A 13752-nucleotide genomic window follows, 5' to 3' on the forward strand; every position below is an offset into this window, starting at 1 on the left:
CAATAATTACTTGTACACATTGAAAACATAGTTATTTTCCTTTTTTCCAGGTGTGGAAGCGACATGCTCCTCACCCTTGGAAGGGAAACAAACAGTGTCCAGAAGCCCTGCATTGCCTTGCAAAGAGACTGGATGAAGTAAGATGCCTCGTAGTACTGATCCAGGGTGAAAAACTGTTGTATTGGACGTAACTGAGATAGAATGTGTACATTTAACATATTTTGTTCTGCCACAATAGTCACATTGCATTTAATGCTTAAAGAATACTTGAAAGGGGAGTTCAGTTGTCCTTTCCATGTTATTGCTAATTTATAAATGAGCAGACGTCACACTGAAATAGAATTTTCCACTGGTGTTAATTTTAGAACAAGTACAAGGAACAAGGAAGGAAAAGTGAGCCTAGTTACTTCAAGTGTGCATAAGTGTGCATAACAGTCATGTTACCTGTAGATTTGTATTTTTATACCTGTGTTAACAGGTCCATGTCAAGTGTCACAGAGCAGCACGTTATTTGTTACCTATTTTTTTCCACGAGAAGTAAGCAGATTACAACAGAAATAGACGGTCAAAAGCTCTGTTGAATTAGCATCATATCAGCATTATTTTTCATAACTGGCACTTTAGAATACAAGTTCAAACTGTCTCTCTTTTTACTCTCTACTGCTTTGAGGTTGAACATAAATTATGTGACTTTTTGAACTTTTCATTTTTTTAGAAACTAAAAAAAAGGTAAAACAAAGTCCTATTGATAGGATATCAAAGGGAAACTTGGTGGACAAAAAAGGGCAGGCAGTAAAGTGAGGTGATGCAGATAATGTGTACTAGGTGTAACTGTGCTGCAGGTCTGGGATTCTGTCAGAACTTTGTTAGGTTTTGTTTGGTTTTATAGATTTTGTGTAAGATTTCTTTTAAGTTTTCATTTAGTCAAGGATAGCTCTTCATAGCCTTGTGAAATGGATATGTAGATCCAGAGACATGAAGCTACTGTTCCATTTCTACGGGTGCCTCTTTCCTCTTTATTAGAAATTATGTTTTGTCTCTTGTAGGTAGGATATTTTTGTTATAGGAACTATCTGTCTGCCTTGTAAGCATTTTCCATTGCATATTTTACATGGGTGTGGATTTAGCATGCGTGTGGTTACTATTTTGATTTAGCTGTTTCATGTCTCCATTTAAATGGGAAATTGGTGTTGCATAAACTAAATAATTCCATGATCACACTCCCCCTGTTCACATGTAATAGGTAGTGACACTGCGTATGGTCCACGAGAAGCTGCTGCGTCTGCTACCAGGAGGAAAGCAGCAGGCTCTGACTTCAGATGTTGTGTTTGAACCTTTTTCTGGACTCAACCCTTTGCATTACAACCCCTACACAGAGGTTAGTTGTAGGAATCTGTGTGTGTGTGTGTATGTGTGTGTGTGTGTGTGTGTGTGTGCGTGCGTGCGTGCGTGCCCATGCTTGCGTGTGCATATGTTAATTTTATTCATCTGAATTTCCTCTTTCAAGCCTTCTCTAATGTTTTTGTTTTGTTAACTGCAATACTCCAGTGTAGACAGGTTGTGGTAAGAGTGTGGGCATATCCTTGGGTCAGTGCTTAATATGTTCTAGAATCAGCAATCACCACTAACATACTGTATTACAACTCAGGCTGAGAGACTCTCAACCACACAAACGTCAGCTGATGATTCAAAGTCATATGAACATCACAATTGTCAGCAAAATTAGAATATCAAAGGTATTTTTCTGTACTTCCATGATTGTTGTGTGTTTTTGTAGCCTCTTTGGAGAGCAGCAGTGGCTCAGTTTGAGCGACTAATTGCACCATCAGAGCAGGAGGTGGCAGGAAGACTAAAGAGCTACATTGCAGATGTGCAGGACAACCCACAACAGGTAGTGTTAATCTTTTGTTGTAAAATATTGTATGTGGGTGTTTGTTGATATGGCAAACTGATGTGTGTATGTGCATGTGTGTATGTTTGTTTTAGCTGTTACATGTGTTCCAAAAGCACAAGGAGTTGATCAAGCGCCCTACTATCAGCAAAGAGCTACAGTCAGAGAGAGAGACCCTACTAGCCAGACTACTGGACTACAACAAGGGTACTGTGTCACAGCATGTGTGTGTGTCTTCAAGTAATGGGCCAACTTCAATATACTTCAGTATACATGAGAAAACAGGTGCATTTCTTTAACCCCTCTTTACCTTCTTTGTTGTCACAGGCTTGAAGACTGACTTCGAAAGTCGTTGCCATGGAGGCCCTGGAGACAAGTCTGGTCCCCTGATTGGAAGAAATCTACCCGAGGTGGTCAACAAGATTGTCTGGGTCAGACAGCTTATACACAAGGTAGCTCTTTGCATTTTTTTAATACAAATATAAGAACACAGTGTGACGGTTGTAGGTGAACAAAGAATTGTATGTGCTGATTCTGTTTCCCTGTGCATTTTCACTATAGCTGGAGGACTCTGTACGCATAGCTGAGGCTCTTCTTTCTGACCTGTCTGGGTTCAAAGGGTTTCTGCATTTTTGTGATGATCTGCTGGAGGTTCTGAGAGCATATGAACAGGAACAGTTTGAGGACTGGTCAAGAGATATTTTGTCTGGACTGGCTGACCCAAAGTCAGGAATCAGGTTGGAAACACTCAGCAAAACTTTCCCTCAATTGAACTGAACTCCATCTTTACTTTTTTTGTGTGTCACTGCAGTAAAGTATCATTTGTCTGAAAAGAGCAAAGCCTACAGCATGCATTGACCTTTTATGTTGGCTTTTATATTGTTTCCCACATGACTTTCTCTATCAATAGTCTCCAGGCCAGCAGCCGTGTGATGGACCTGGACCATGTGGATGGAAGACTAAAAATCCAGTACTCTGATAGACTGGTCAGTCTGCTCAGGGAGGTCAGACAACTCTCTGCTTTGGGCTTCCCTATTCCAGCCAAAATACAACAGGCTGCTAATACTGCAGATAAGTTCTACAGACAAGCCATCATCCTAAAACAGGTATTTACTAAAATTCTGTGTTTGTTGGTTCACTTTCTTTGTTTCTTTCTTAACTTCCTATGTTCTTTATTTTTTTCCTTTTTCTTCTCAGTAGTTCACCTGACTCATAAGTGTTCCTCTGTTTATAGGTGGCCCATTTCTACAACACTATTGACCAACAGATGATTCCCTCTCAAAGGCCTATGATGCTTGGTCTTGCCTTGGCTTTTGAACAGGTCATCAAGGTACAATTTTTGCTAGATTTTACCCTTTTTGCTTTTTTACTTTAAAAAATTAAGAGGAAAGTACAGGGATTATAAAAGTGTAAATGCAGAAAGACAAAACATCGATACACAGTGTAACTTGTTAATAATATACGCCTGATGTTTATTTAGCTAACCTCATCTTTTTTTCTTTTTTTTTTTTTTCAGAATCCTCGTTCTCAGGCAAAGGAATCAGGTGGTAAACTGCAGATTACGTGGGACAATCCAAAAGAGTTGGAGGTTTACATTGCTAAACTGCAGTCTGCGGCTGAGAAACTCTCCACTGAGAACAGAAAGTTACGCAAATGGCACACTGACTTCACAGACAAGGTTGAAGCTTACATTAGCAGATCTCTGCTGTAATTTAAATTAACTGATATGTATGAAGTATTTTTCGGTGCTCAATTCATGTTTACTCATCTGAGCTTTAAATAAATAATAGTGATGAATGTAATACTTACTGTTTGGTGTTGTTGCTTGCTCACACTTGTGGGGGATATTTCTTAGGTGTTGACACTAATGAATGTGGATCTGCTGAGACATCAGCAGCGGTGGAAGGATGGCCTTCAGGAGCTCCGTACTGGTTTTGCCACTCTGGAGGCTCAGGTGTGGATTGCAGTTGCTTGTATCTTTGCTACTTTTGTAAAATGTTCAACATATTTTGCATAATACATAAATCCATTACTTGATGTAATAAAAATATAAACAAAAAGTCTCCAGGGAGGGGATGGTGTTATTTTAAGAAATGATGAACAAATAAAAGAATTTAGAAATTATATAATGGATTCCTTGAAGCTGCATGTTAATTACTACAACATCAAAATTTAGAAGTTTCCACTAATAAACTACTTTAACTACAGTTTCTTAAAGCTTCATCTGCCTGTTTCTCCTTAAGTAATGATATTATTTTGTGGCTATGATTAACTCCCCATTAGATATAGTATAAGCAGTGCTTGTGTGTGTATGTACAGGGATTCAGATCTGATGACATGCGGGCCTGGCGTCAGCACTGGAATCACCAGCTGTATAAGGCTCTTGAACATCAGTATCAGACTGGACTGGAGGCACTGAACAAGAACCTGCCTGAGATACAGATCGACCTTACCTTCAAGTCAGTACTCATCTATCAGTTTTGCAATTTTTTTGTCTCATTCACTTTCTATCTCTCTTTCTATTCTGTATTTTCATATTTTTTTGATGAAGTCTGTGGCTTGTGACCTTTTTCTCTTCCTCTGACATACATTTTTCCTTTGTAAAACCACAGCAGTTCCGGTACTGTAGATATTTGTCTACACAACCATTTTTCTACCTGCTTTGTTCTTCATTTCTCCTCTCCTTCCATGGAATAGGCAGGGTCGTTTGCAGTTTCGTCCTCCGTTTGAAGAAGTGCGGGCACGCTACTTCAGAGAGATGAAGCGGTTCATATCAATCCCCAACCAGTTCAAAGGGGTCAGTGCCCAGGGGGAGGAGCTAATCTTCAGCATCATGATTGACAGGAATGCCACTGGGTTCCTTACCATCTTCAGTAAGGCAGAGGACCTCTTTAGCCGCCTGCAGGCTGTACAACACAAGTTTAAGGTACCCTCAGAAGTTCTGATTATAGAATTAATGAGGACCACAAGGTCACTGTTTTTGACAGTGACGAGTATAGAATACATCATGGCTCTGATGATGTGTTTCTGTGCAGTGTTAGTACATGCATTTCTAATATATGCTAACTGATTGCTCTAGAATGAATAAAGTGTTCTGATTCCCCCTTTTCACCTTTTCTTCATTACAGCTTTGTTCAAAGAATTCTGCTTTGATTAGTCACACAGCTTTCTTATGCACTACAGTTCTGTTCTTACTGTCAGCATTTTTTCACTCTATAGTGTTTCTATACTGAGAATATTGGGCACTGTATAATATTTGTCCCCTTCCCCGTTTGACTCTAGCCATGCATATCAATACCAGAGGGGAAAGCCCTTATCAAAGAGCAGACTATTTTACCTTCATTCTTCTTTGGTTCTGCTTTTTCTCTTTGTAGTCAACACTGTTCAGCCATGTTTGACAACATTATGAAAATTAGGAAATGGCTCACTAACTGCACTAAGAAATGGATTGACTTGCATGTGTTTTGCAGGAGTGGGTGGTGCTGGGCCAGGTGGATTTAGAGAATTTAGTGGAAAAGCATCTGAACTTAGTGCAGGACTGGGAGCGGAACTTCAAGGCCCTGAAAGCCCGGGGAAAGGAGTCAGAACGTCTCCCCAGGTATATGTTAAACTAATATATAACACATAATCACTCATGATCAACCAGCTTAAGCCTTATCTGCATGGGACTAGTATTAACTATTGACCTCTGGTAATTTGTAATAATTGTGAAGGTCATCTGTAATCTTAAATCTGTGTGATTTACCCATATATGTAATTTATCTGTAAAAATTCCACTGCAAGTGACCTACTCTTGTTTCAACAAACACAGAGGTCCTTTGATAATATTAGCATTGCACACATTGACATCTCCGTGATTTGAAATTTTTTTTTTTTGTTTTTCCTGCTCGCATTTATTCTGCTTATTTCCTAGTTGAGGACTATGGAGGGTACACTGATGATTACAAATTGAGGTTTTCAAAACACTTTGGGTGCAAATTCAGGATGGTAATGTCTCTTTATAACAGGGAGACCGATTCAATTAAGGGGAAAACTTCAGAGGAGTGAAACATTAAAAAATTGATGAGACTGATAACATGCATGACAGTATGCAGCAAGGAACATTTTTTTTTAAATCTTTCAACAGGATCAACAGTTCTTAATAAGCGGTATCCTATTAGTAGCGAGCTTTGACATTAGATCCAGGGACAATAACAGTAAATTTATGGAAAAAAAACAGGCCTCACTCATCCCATACAAATGTGCTGCATGAAATGCAGATGTAAGGGGCTTCATTTCTAAATTGTCCCCAGGTTACACTCGTCCTGTATGAATAGGGCTTTACTCTCAGTGACTGATAAGTGTGAATGCTGAATAATAAAGTGGGGTAATTTAGTGCATCGTAGCTCTACTGAAACAGGTCACATTGCAACAGCATTAGATGGTAGTTTAATCACTAAATTTTAATTCCATGGCCACTGACCTCCAAATAATTCTTTTGACACACATAGCACAGAGCACATTTTTGATCTTTAGTCTCCCTTTTTTTGTTATTCGTAACAGTAAAACATCACTTCTGAGTTATACCTTTAAAAATTGCTTGTTTATAATAGTCATATTTATTTTTGGTTTCCGTGTTATGAACTTTGACAGACACCTTAAAGTTTCTTCCGTTTTCAACTGTATGATTCAGTTCTTAAAAGGTCAAATATTTACTGATACCACATTACAGGAAATGAACTCTAACAATTGATTTACAGTCTGTACTCTGCCTCTTTCTCCTTTATCAGTCAGGAGAAAGTAGACTGTATCACCGTCAACTGTGAGCCTGTAAAAGCTGTCATCGATGACCTTATCCAAAGGCTCTTTGATATGTTACTTATGTCGCTCAGGAAGTCAATACAAGGTGAGGTTATTTTGCTATGTGATTAAATAATGTACTTCATTCTATTGTTTAACAACATTACATTTGCTTATTTAGTAAAGCACAAACTATAATTAACACCAACCACAAGACAAACGTTTCTTCCCATTTTCATTTTTTGTCTCTCTCTTTATCTGTGTCATTGTTTTCACTTTCCTTTTCTGTTTCTTTTCTTTTGTTAATGTTTCCTCTCATCATGATTTCAGGTCATACACAGACCATAGACAGTTTTGTGTCTGAGTCAACAGAGGCCTTGTCCACTCGACCAGAGAGCATGGAGGAGATTGGTGCAATACGTGGCAAATATACCCAAATATTAGCCCGCAAGCCAGAAGTAGGCCACACTCCTAAATTCTGAATTATTTATAAATGTTTGCTGCCCAGACATACAAAATTAGACCTCTAATATTTATGTGTATGTACAGATCCTGTTTGAGTTTCAAAGTGCGGAAGAGAAGAATCGTTTGCTGCGAGCGGTGGCTGGTGCTGGCCTGGACTCTCTGTCATCTCTGAGAGCCAAATGGGACAAACTAGAGCTTGTCATGGAGAGCCACCAGCTCATGATCAAAGAACAGGTGACATACATAGTGGCAGACACACAAGTATATTGTGTTAACATTCAGTCCAGTTCCATTTCATTTACATATAATCATAAATGATAATATACATCTCAAGGCACTTTGTAAATGAAAGTCAAGACTCTCCTTGTGTTTAGACATTACAGCATTATGTCCTTTAACTGATTTCCAGGAGACTAACTAACCCCAACCAAAAGCACAACCTTAAAGGTTCGGTGTGTTTATATTTGAAAAGTCACTGTAAGGGAAAAGAGACAATAGGTATTCAGCTGGTTGCCCTCTGCACCTTCACTACTAGATGCCACATTCTACTCACTAAACCTTTAAACCAACTCTTAACTAATTTTTTTTTATGAGTATCTGTATTTTGTCTCCATAAGGGAGCTCAGACCCCTCATGTACAGTAACTGTGTAAAAAGATGTACACCCTGTAGTAGTGTAGAAGCAGGCCACACATACTCACACACACCATCTTTTTTCTGTTTTTCTTCTTTTTAATGCAATCTTTTATTAGTCATAAAAAAGAAAATCGCCATTATTTTATTCCTTTTGTTCTTGCTGTCTTCTCTTCCCCAAAGGTGGAGGTGATGCGAAGTAATACAGCAGGTCACGTGGAGGCTTACAGGGCAGATCTGGAACGGTTTAAGGCCCGTTGGGACCAGCTCAAACCCAAAGATGATATTCTTGAGAGTGGTGATCATGCTGCTCTACTTGCATGCCTTCAGACCATCAAAGACAAACAGCAAGAGTTTCAAGAGTTGGAGGTTGTGCATAATAAATTGCTGTGAGTTGTTTCAATTTGGTCTTTTTTTTTTTGGACAACTGCTAAAGAGGGTTGTTTCCTTCATCAATATCCCTATAGTCACTATATTATCTCTTTTCTCCTCATTTCTTCAGTGAAGACTGTGCCTACTTTGACCTAGAGGTTCCAGATTTGTCATTGGCAGAAAACATAAAAACAGACATGGATGAGTACAGCCAGATGTGGGGTTTGTATGAGGAGTGGCAGCAGGGTTTCACAGAGAAAGCCCAGGAGGACTGGATCACATTCAGGTAGGGGGATAAGTTTATACCTTTTGTTAATGAGAGTGAGTCTAGAGTTTAGAGTGAGAATTTACTTGGAATTTTTGTCACTTAAGTCTGTTTGATTGTTTCAATGTGTTTGTTTTTGCTTCACAGGAGTAAAACTTATGTTTTTGAAGAGTTTCTGTTTACATGGCATGATAGACTGAGGAAGCTAGAGCAACCTACTGCCATGTCTGTTAAACTGCAAGCAGAGGTGGACAAATATAAGGTAGGCAGTATGTCAAAATGATATGTCAGTGCCTTTCCATACATTTACTACACACAGACAAGACTTTATTTGGCAGGGCTGCAGTGTACCTTTTTTACTTTTTGGTCTTTAATGTTGACACTTTTTATACTTGCATGTCTAGAGCATGATCCCAGTATTGAAGTACGTACGTGGGGATCACCTGTCCCAGGACCATTGGTTGGACATGTTCCGTTTGTTGGGTCTTCCAAGGGGGACCACGTTGGAGAGACTCACATTCAGTGACCTTCTTGGTGTTGCAAATACCATCATAGATAAGGCCATGGAGCTCAAGGTACATAAACAAACACTCATGCAGGATATGGATATGGTCTTTTCTGGTCTAAAAATAAATATTTATATGAAAAAATATAGCTTGTTTGGTTTTTGTGGCCATTAGTACTGCAATGAATCATATGGAACACCAGAGGGCAGTAGAAAGTAAAAGATTTTATGGGCTAGACTGATAAATGCTCAGGTATGTGTGTGTATTTCATTTTACTAACAAGCTAAATGTACTGTTTCACAGTCATTTTTACATGGTGAAAATATATTTGCAAGTTTCCTATATAGACAGACCCATCGCTGTGTTTATGGCAGAATAATCAAAAGTAAACCTGTTCCACAAATATTCTTATTCTTATTCTTATTCTTATTCTTATTCTTATATAATAATGTAATTTCTATTAAAAAGGTAAATGTATTATAAAGTTTCATATCAACGCATAGTGGGCCCCTTTACCATCATATTCCTTGCACGCTACAATAATCATGATAGCTTGATGAGTAAGATGATTATATTGAAGTATATAAAGTGTGGGTGGGTAGAAATGATGAAATGAGCAAGAGATGTACATGCATTAACTGCGCACGCTTGCATTCATTTAGGATCTGAACAGCCGTGCCCAGGCAGAGGTGACAATCAGAGAAGCACTGAGGGAGCTGGATTTGTGGGGAGCTGCAGCGACCTTCAACCTCACTGAATACACAGACAGCAGCGGTCGCTCCCTCGCCCTAATCAAGGACTGGAAAGACATAGTCAATCAGGTAGATATACAGGCACATAAAACCAAGCAGATATATGTGCAATTGCTGTGTGTAAATATATATAAAAAACCTTGCATGTAATCAGACTGGGTCATTATTTGGCAATCCCTGAAGCTTAGTAAAATAAACTATGCACAGTAAATAAATATCCAGCTCAGCTAACATTCAAGTGGAAGGGGTGTGAATTTCCCTTTCACCATATTCACCTGCTCTGAGACTGCCTGACATGCCTGAAACCATGGGGATTCTCAACATCTGCTTCCTATTTTATAATTGCCCCTTCAATTTCTTAAAGTCCTGTCATGTGAAGTTAAAGGTCACACAACTGTCTTACTGAAAATCTGCTGAGCCTTGCCCTTTTTTTGCCCCAAAAAAACTGGTAAACATATGGTCACTCATACTTTACACACATTTATAGCTCACATTCTATTTACACATTTAAGCAGCTTTTAATAAGTTTTGCTTTAGATTCCTCAGTCAAGTTCTGTGACAAGATGTGAGGTGTCTTATCCTTTGAAAACTGAAGGGAGTGCAGTGCAGCTGAATGCAGGTAAAGGTAAACTAACTGAAATGGTCTTAATCTTTTTTAAGCAGCTTAAAATGGGACAGCTAAAAGATATAAATAAAATGAAACATTTCTGTAATTTTTTCCAGCCATGTGACAAAAATTACAACATACTGCTACATCATAGCATTTCATTGATGTGAGGTATAAAAAAATGGATTTAAGGCACTAACAAAAAGAAAACTACACACTCCACTCAGTGCTCTCCTGTTATTTTCTGAAACAAATATAGTATTTCGGGGAAGTCTTTGCAAAAAAAGTCCCTGTTCTCGCTCAGTTAACATCCAAAGTTTTTTAATTCCCCTTTCAATCCAGCAGTCCTGAATAACCACAGATACATTTTGAAACTTCCCCGACTGGCCGTGATTCTTTAATTTCTTGTTAATCATGAGACTCTGACTATTTGCACTGACAATTGGCACTTTATGAACAAAATGTAGTCAGAATTTGGAACTGATTTAAAATGACAAAATATTATTTTTATGTACTTGTCTTATTTCTTATTTCACATTAATGTGTACAATCTTACATTTTCAGACTTAATACTTTGCAAAGGCTCCTGTATTCTCCATTAGTGTGTATTTATAGTGCATGGTTATGATTTCCTCTCATGTCAGCCAAAACAACTGTTCTAGTGGGTGCATAAAAATGTTTCAGGATGGAGACGTATCTTCTGGCACCATTAAATGTAATCTTAAGGATTAGCAAACGCTGTCTTTATCATCCCTTTTATGCCCATCCAGGTGGGAGATAACCGCTGTCTGCTGCAGTCTCTGAAAGACTCGCCATACTACCGCAGCTTCCAGGACAAGGTCAAGTCAAATCTTTACATCTATAAATAAACATCAGTAGCTTTTTTTGATTCATTTTGAGTTGGGGAAAAAGTAGAAGTGTTCAGTTTTTCTGTTAAGTCAAGCAAGATTTCTGCACCTAATGAAATGAAATACTGTGTTTATGTATTCTCTGTAGTATCACTGTCTCAACACTATAGCCAAACTGATAGTACTATATTTGCTCCCTGAATGTTCAGGTCAGTCTGTGGGAAGTCCGTCTATCAGACTTGGATGAGTATCTACTCAATCTGAATGCTATCCAGAGACGATGGGTTTATTTGGAACCAATTTTTGGACGGGGGGCATTGCCACGAGAAGAGGCGCGCTTTAAAAGGGTTGATGAGGATTTCAGGTACTTTCTATTTATTTATTTATTTTCAAACTTCATCTGCTGTAGTTACAGTAATACAGGCCTCATCAACACAGTATATACAGTATATACATGTTATATACCTTATGTTATATTCGATCAAAAATTTGCATACATGCTTTGTTTAGTTGTATACTATTGAGAGGTAAGCTGAAAAATCTGTCACTATTTTATTCCAAATCCAGTTTTAAATACTTTTCTAATAATTCTGTATCCTACTTTTATAACATGCTTGGGTGTACAGATAGATAGATAGATAGATAGATAGATAGATAGATAGATAGATAGATAGATAGATAGATAGATAGATAGATAGATAGATAGATAGATAGATAGATAGATAGATAGATAGATAGATAGATAGATAGATAGATAGATAGATAGATAGATACTTTATTAATCCCAAGGGAAATTCAAGTATTCAGCGGCTTTGTATACAGCACAAGAAGACAAAAAACAGACAAACCAAAACAGGTGGGTTAGTAACCAGGTTGACATTAAGGTTAGTATATATACTCTAAAAAAGTTTCTAAAGAGCTTACTCTAAAGAAAACTTTCTGTACAATACTGTAAACAAAGACTTCTGATTGTATTTACACATTTCAGGGCACAGTGATTTAAAATGAAATAGTGATATGAATTATAACAGTGATTTAAAGTAGGTGTAGTCCAACAACATAAGGTGCTTGGATATTTTACAGTCTCATTGGATCAGTCCTAATGTGATCATGACTGAGACAGAGACCACTGCACACCAATAGTATCATTTTCTGTTTATCTAGAGTTGCGCTATAATAGCCGCTCTTCTAATAGGAGGAATGGATGAAGTAGAACCGGTAACATTAAAGGAATGTGTATTATACACCTTTAGTGACAATGTTAGTTCTCAATATGTGTTACAGGTCTATAATGTCAGACATTCAAAGGGACAATAGAGTGGTGTCCTTGAGCTCCAGAGTTGGCATCAGAAACTCCCTCATCACCATACTGGACCAGCTACAACGCTGCCAAAAATCACTCAATGAGTTCCTGGAGGTATACATTTTATACTTGCATACAGGTGTCTCTATCAATGTGTATCAGAGTTGCACAATATCCTAGTTTTATTTACATTTGTGTCTGATTGATGCAGGAGAAGCGCTCTGCCTTCCCACGGTTCTATTTCATTGGAGACGATGACCTTTTAGAGATTCTCGGTCAGGCAACAAACCCCACTGTCATCCAGTCACACCTCAAGAAACTCTTTGCAGGTCAGAAACCTCAGTTCTTTTCAGTAATCTGTTTTGCTCTGCTTGTTCATTTTGCAATAATCAGCAGCTTCCAATCCTTCTTCTGTTGGACAGAGAAGCTAATCTTTATTTTCTGTGCAGGCATTCACAGTGTTGTGTTTGATGAGCAGTGCCAGCACATTGTTGCCATGTGTTCTCTGGAGGGAGAGATAGTGCCCCTCCGAAACCTCATACGCATTTCCAGTCTTGTGGAGGTAAAAAATAAATAAATAAATAAAATAAATAAATAAATAAAAGGTTGAGCATGTCAAGTGTTCTCAGATTGATTTCTGTTTGGTCTGACAAATTTCATACTTGAAGTAAACATTTAATTCAGTTATGTGTTTGTGTATCACTGTGTGGTTGTGCATGAATGTTTCTTCTTCTGTCTAGGTGTGGTTGAGTGAGCTGTCGTCAGAAATGAAGGAGACTCTGAAGCATCTGCTGTATGAATGTGTATCAGCAGGGAAGAAAGGAGAGGTGGACCCCTCACGCTATCCATCACAGGTAAACACACATCACACTGCATATAATTATTCACTGTTTGCTGAAGAAAAATAATTTTGCTGAACTATTTAGAAAAAGCTGACATTATAACTTTACATGCAGAGGACACATTGTTATGTTTAACACATGCTTTACACATTTCTATTCATCCATTGGTAGTTTGTTGTAAAATGTTATCTTAACAAATGTTAGTGATCCAGTGGTTTCTTAATGAAGAAACTAAAACCCAGTTTTTAAATCTATTTTAACAAAATTATAAAATTTAATTTACTGAAGCGTTAGATGAGATGAGATGTACCTTGATTAATCCCCTGTAGCAGTAATAAAATTAGAATGAATTGGAGCATTAGAAGATATAATTAAGTACAAAAAGTAGATGTGCTTGTATGTCAATGTTTCAGAGTTCTATTATTCATATATATATATATATATATATATATATATATATATATATATAGTTTAACGTTTGTCTTTTATA

The 13752-nt window shown here is 37.8% G+C and overlaps 1 protein-coding gene across 4 annotated transcripts in view; it reads left to right on the top strand.

Annotated features, from left to right (window-relative positions):
* The window catches only part of dync2h1 (dynein cytoplasmic 2 heavy chain 1), a 103447-nt gene that overhangs the window by 4291 nt on the left and 85404 nt on the right, over nucleotides 1-13752 (top strand). For all 4 annotated transcript variants that reach the window (XM_030151685.1, XM_030151684.1, XM_030151683.1 and 1 more), the window contains 27 exons: nucleotides 51-137; nucleotides 1244-1378; nucleotides 1778-1891; nucleotides 1987-2098; nucleotides 2219-2343; nucleotides 2453-2628; nucleotides 2802-2997; nucleotides 3126-3221; nucleotides 3408-3569; nucleotides 3747-3845; nucleotides 4211-4350; nucleotides 4589-4817; nucleotides 5362-5489; nucleotides 6661-6776; nucleotides 7001-7128; nucleotides 7220-7369; nucleotides 7951-8156; nucleotides 8270-8425; nucleotides 8552-8666; nucleotides 8809-8979; nucleotides 9573-9731; nucleotides 11040-11108; nucleotides 11327-11481; nucleotides 12402-12534; nucleotides 12632-12749; nucleotides 12870-12982; nucleotides 13161-13274. In XM_030151685.1, coding sequence (XP_030007545.1) covers nucleotides 51-137; nucleotides 1244-1378; nucleotides 1778-1891; nucleotides 1987-2098; nucleotides 2219-2343; nucleotides 2453-2628; nucleotides 2802-2997; nucleotides 3126-3221; nucleotides 3408-3569; nucleotides 3747-3845; nucleotides 4211-4350; nucleotides 4589-4817; nucleotides 5362-5489; nucleotides 6661-6776; nucleotides 7001-7128; nucleotides 7220-7369; nucleotides 7951-8156; nucleotides 8270-8425; nucleotides 8552-8666; nucleotides 8809-8979; nucleotides 9573-9731; nucleotides 11040-11108; nucleotides 11327-11481; nucleotides 12402-12534; nucleotides 12632-12749; nucleotides 12870-12982; nucleotides 13161-13274 — 3702 coding nt within the window. The remainder of the gene's footprint in view (nucleotides 1-50; nucleotides 138-1243; nucleotides 1379-1777; nucleotides 1892-1986; nucleotides 2099-2218; nucleotides 2344-2452; nucleotides 2629-2801; nucleotides 2998-3125; nucleotides 3222-3407; nucleotides 3570-3746; nucleotides 3846-4210; nucleotides 4351-4588; nucleotides 4818-5361; nucleotides 5490-6660; nucleotides 6777-7000; nucleotides 7129-7219; nucleotides 7370-7950; nucleotides 8157-8269; nucleotides 8426-8551; nucleotides 8667-8808; nucleotides 8980-9572; nucleotides 9732-11039; nucleotides 11109-11326; nucleotides 11482-12401; nucleotides 12535-12631; nucleotides 12750-12869; nucleotides 12983-13160; nucleotides 13275-13752) is intronic.

The sequence above is a fragment of the Sphaeramia orbicularis genome, chromosome 13, assembly GCF_902148855.1.
Source record: "Sphaeramia orbicularis chromosome 13, fSphaOr1.1, whole genome shotgun sequence".
NCBI classification, from domain to species: domain Eukaryota; kingdom Metazoa; phylum Chordata; class Actinopteri; order Kurtiformes; family Apogonidae; genus Sphaeramia; species Sphaeramia orbicularis.